The 2,607-nt window shown below is 37.7% G+C and overlaps 1 protein-coding gene across 1 annotated transcript in view; it reads left to right on the top strand.

Moving 5' to 3' along the window:
- The window catches only part of YEATS2 (YEATS domain containing 2), a 133,597-nt gene that overhangs the window by 68,980 nt on the left and 62,010 nt on the right, over positions 1-2,607 (top strand). The window contains exon 8 of the mRNA XM_011986167.1: positions 1,103-1,342. Coding sequence (XP_011841557.1) covers positions 1,103-1,342 — 240 coding nt within the window. The remainder of the gene's footprint in view (positions 1-1,102; positions 1,343-2,607) is intronic.

Genomic DNA, 2,607 nt, shown 5'->3' with positions numbered 1-2,607 from the left:
ATCCACCCACCTCAGCCTCCCAACGTGCTGGGATTACAGGCATGACCCATCACGTCTGGCCTAAAACAGATTTTTATCACTTGATAATTCCTTCTAACGTATTTCAGGAGGACTTTATAGTTCAGCTTCTGATTGTGTGAGCAAGAAACTTGAATATTAAGTACCTGATTTTACTTAAAAAAAGATTCATCACCAACAGTGTATTTTGACCATGCCATTTTTAAATTTAACAAATATGTAAGTGTATATATATTTAAATGTGCCCATATATAAGCATAAATGATATAAAATTGATCTTAAATGTTTTATTTCTAAGCTTGTATTTTAAGCTTATATTTTAATGTGATGTTAGTATTATAAAATCTCAACTTTATTCCTCTTTAGATTTCAATTGCATCTTTTTTATGGGCATTTATAAGATAGGAGAGGGCCTGGGCGTGGTGGCTCATGCCTGTAATTCCCAGCCTTTTGGGAGGCTGAGACTGGCGGATCACCTGAGGTCAGGAGCTCAAGACCAGCCTGCCCAACATGGTGAAACCCTGTCTCTACTAAAAATACAAAAATTAGCCAGACATGGTGGTGCATACCTGTAATCCCAGCTACTCAGGAGGCTGAGGGAGGCATGAGAATCGCTTGAACCTGGGAGGTGGCGGTTGCAGTGAGCGGAGATCACACCATTGCACTCTAGCCTGGGTGATGAGTGAAATGATGTCTCAAAAATAAATAAATAAATAAGATAGGAGGATATCATTCATTAGATTTCATGAATGCTTTCTTTTTAAAATTTTTTTCTTCTCTAAACAGTTTTTCAGTTTATATATTAAAAAATGGAGGAACATAAGGACTTGTGTTCTTTTTATGTTATATATGGTTTATAGTTAATAATGTTTTCAAGTTTCTTTAAAAAAGCACTTTAAACATTATTCTAAGCATATATATTTTTCACCAAAAATATGAAGGGATAATTGATTGTATTTATTTTGCTACCAGTACATGGTTTAAAATGGGTGTTGAAATAATGCATTTTTATTCTTTTTCCACAATGGTAAGGTTTTATTTCAAAGCGATTGATGACTTGCCATTTGCCTTTCATCTCAAGCAGGATTCCCAGCTGGCACTGAAGCTGAACAACACGCTCCGTTTTATTCTTTGCCATCTTCATTGGAAAGGACACCCACCAAAATGACAACATCCCAGAAAGTTACCTTTTGTTCTCATGGCAATTCAGCTTTCCAGCCAATAGCATCAAGCTGCAAAATTGTGCCACAAAGTCAGGTTCCTAATCCTGAGTCACCTGGAAAGTCCTTCCAGCCCATCACCATGAGCTGCAAGATTGTGTCAGGTATGCAGATGTGTGGAAGACAGTGTATGTGGAGTTGACTGGATGTTAAAATTGTTGGAACAACAAAACAAAATACTGTGGCTTTTTTTCTCTCAAGTTTTTCTAAGCAGTGTTTCTTTAACAAAAGGAAGTCTATCGCTGTTGATTGCAAAACTGTCACAAGGCAAAAACAAAGCTCATTCATATGGAAATGAATGGAGGAAATAAATGAAACTGAAATGGTCAAATTTTTGTCTCCTAGAATCACCAGAGGTAAAATATTTGCTAGCAAATATGGCTGAAACTACAGTGTAGGAATCGTGTTTGGGGATTATATACATGGAAACCACAGTGACTAGTAATAGAAAAAGTTTAGAGGCCTTTGGCGTGGAGTTAAGCTTTAAGGGTTAGAATTGGGTGGGAATTGAAATGCTTTATTCTCTCTGTAACCACATTAGAAAATTACTCATTCCTATTGTCAGTAGGTAGTTCCGAGTTGTCTTTTTCACTAAGGTTGGATTATCCTTTGTCTTGTGACAGTTTCACATTATGTTAAGTAAAATTTAGTAGGAATATATACTTTATGGTTTTGACTGTTCCACCTTAGAACAAAACATATTTGTTAAAAGGCAATTGAAAATATCCAGGAAGTGTGAGGACTTCTGTACAATACTTAAATGAAGGGGGGAAAAGGGAATGTTTGGTGTTATAAGTAGACAGCTAAGCAGAAATATGATCCAAATCTTTGAAATTGATGAGAGATAAATAGCTTCTAATTGGTAGGCAATTTTTTTTGTTTTTGTTTTTGTTTTTTTTTTGAGATGGAGTTTCACTCTTGTCACCCAGGCTGGAGTGCAATGGCACAATCTTGGCTCACTGCAACCTCCGCCTCTCGGGTTCAAGCGATTCCCCTACCTCAGCCTCCTGAGTTGCTGGGACTACAGGCACACACCACCACTCCCGGCTAATTTTGTATTTTTAGTAGAGATGGGGTTTCACCATATTGGCCAGGCTGGTCTTGAATTCCTGACCTCAGTGGATCCACCCACCTCGGCCTCCCAAAGTGCTGGGATTACAGGTGGGAGCCACCGCTCCCTGCCATTGGTAGGCAATTTTACCTACCAGGTAGGAAAATTTTGGAATTTACTACTTCAGAGGTAGAATAGGCCAAACATATAAATTGATTTGAAGTTTAGAGAAGTTCATGGATGATAAGTTTGATCAATAAAAGACAGTAGAGGATGTTTAACTGTCAGTAACTTTTGAGAGTATTTTGCGGGAACACA

This window comes from Mandrillus leucophaeus, unplaced genomic scaffold (genome assembly GCF_000951045.1).
Source record: "Mandrillus leucophaeus isolate KB7577 unplaced genomic scaffold, Mleu.le_1.0 Scaffold295, whole genome shotgun sequence".
In the NCBI taxonomy this organism is placed as follows: Eukaryota; Metazoa; Chordata; class Mammalia; order Primates; family Cercopithecidae; genus Mandrillus; species Mandrillus leucophaeus.
This window is presented reverse-complemented; position numbering and strand designations above follow the sequence as displayed.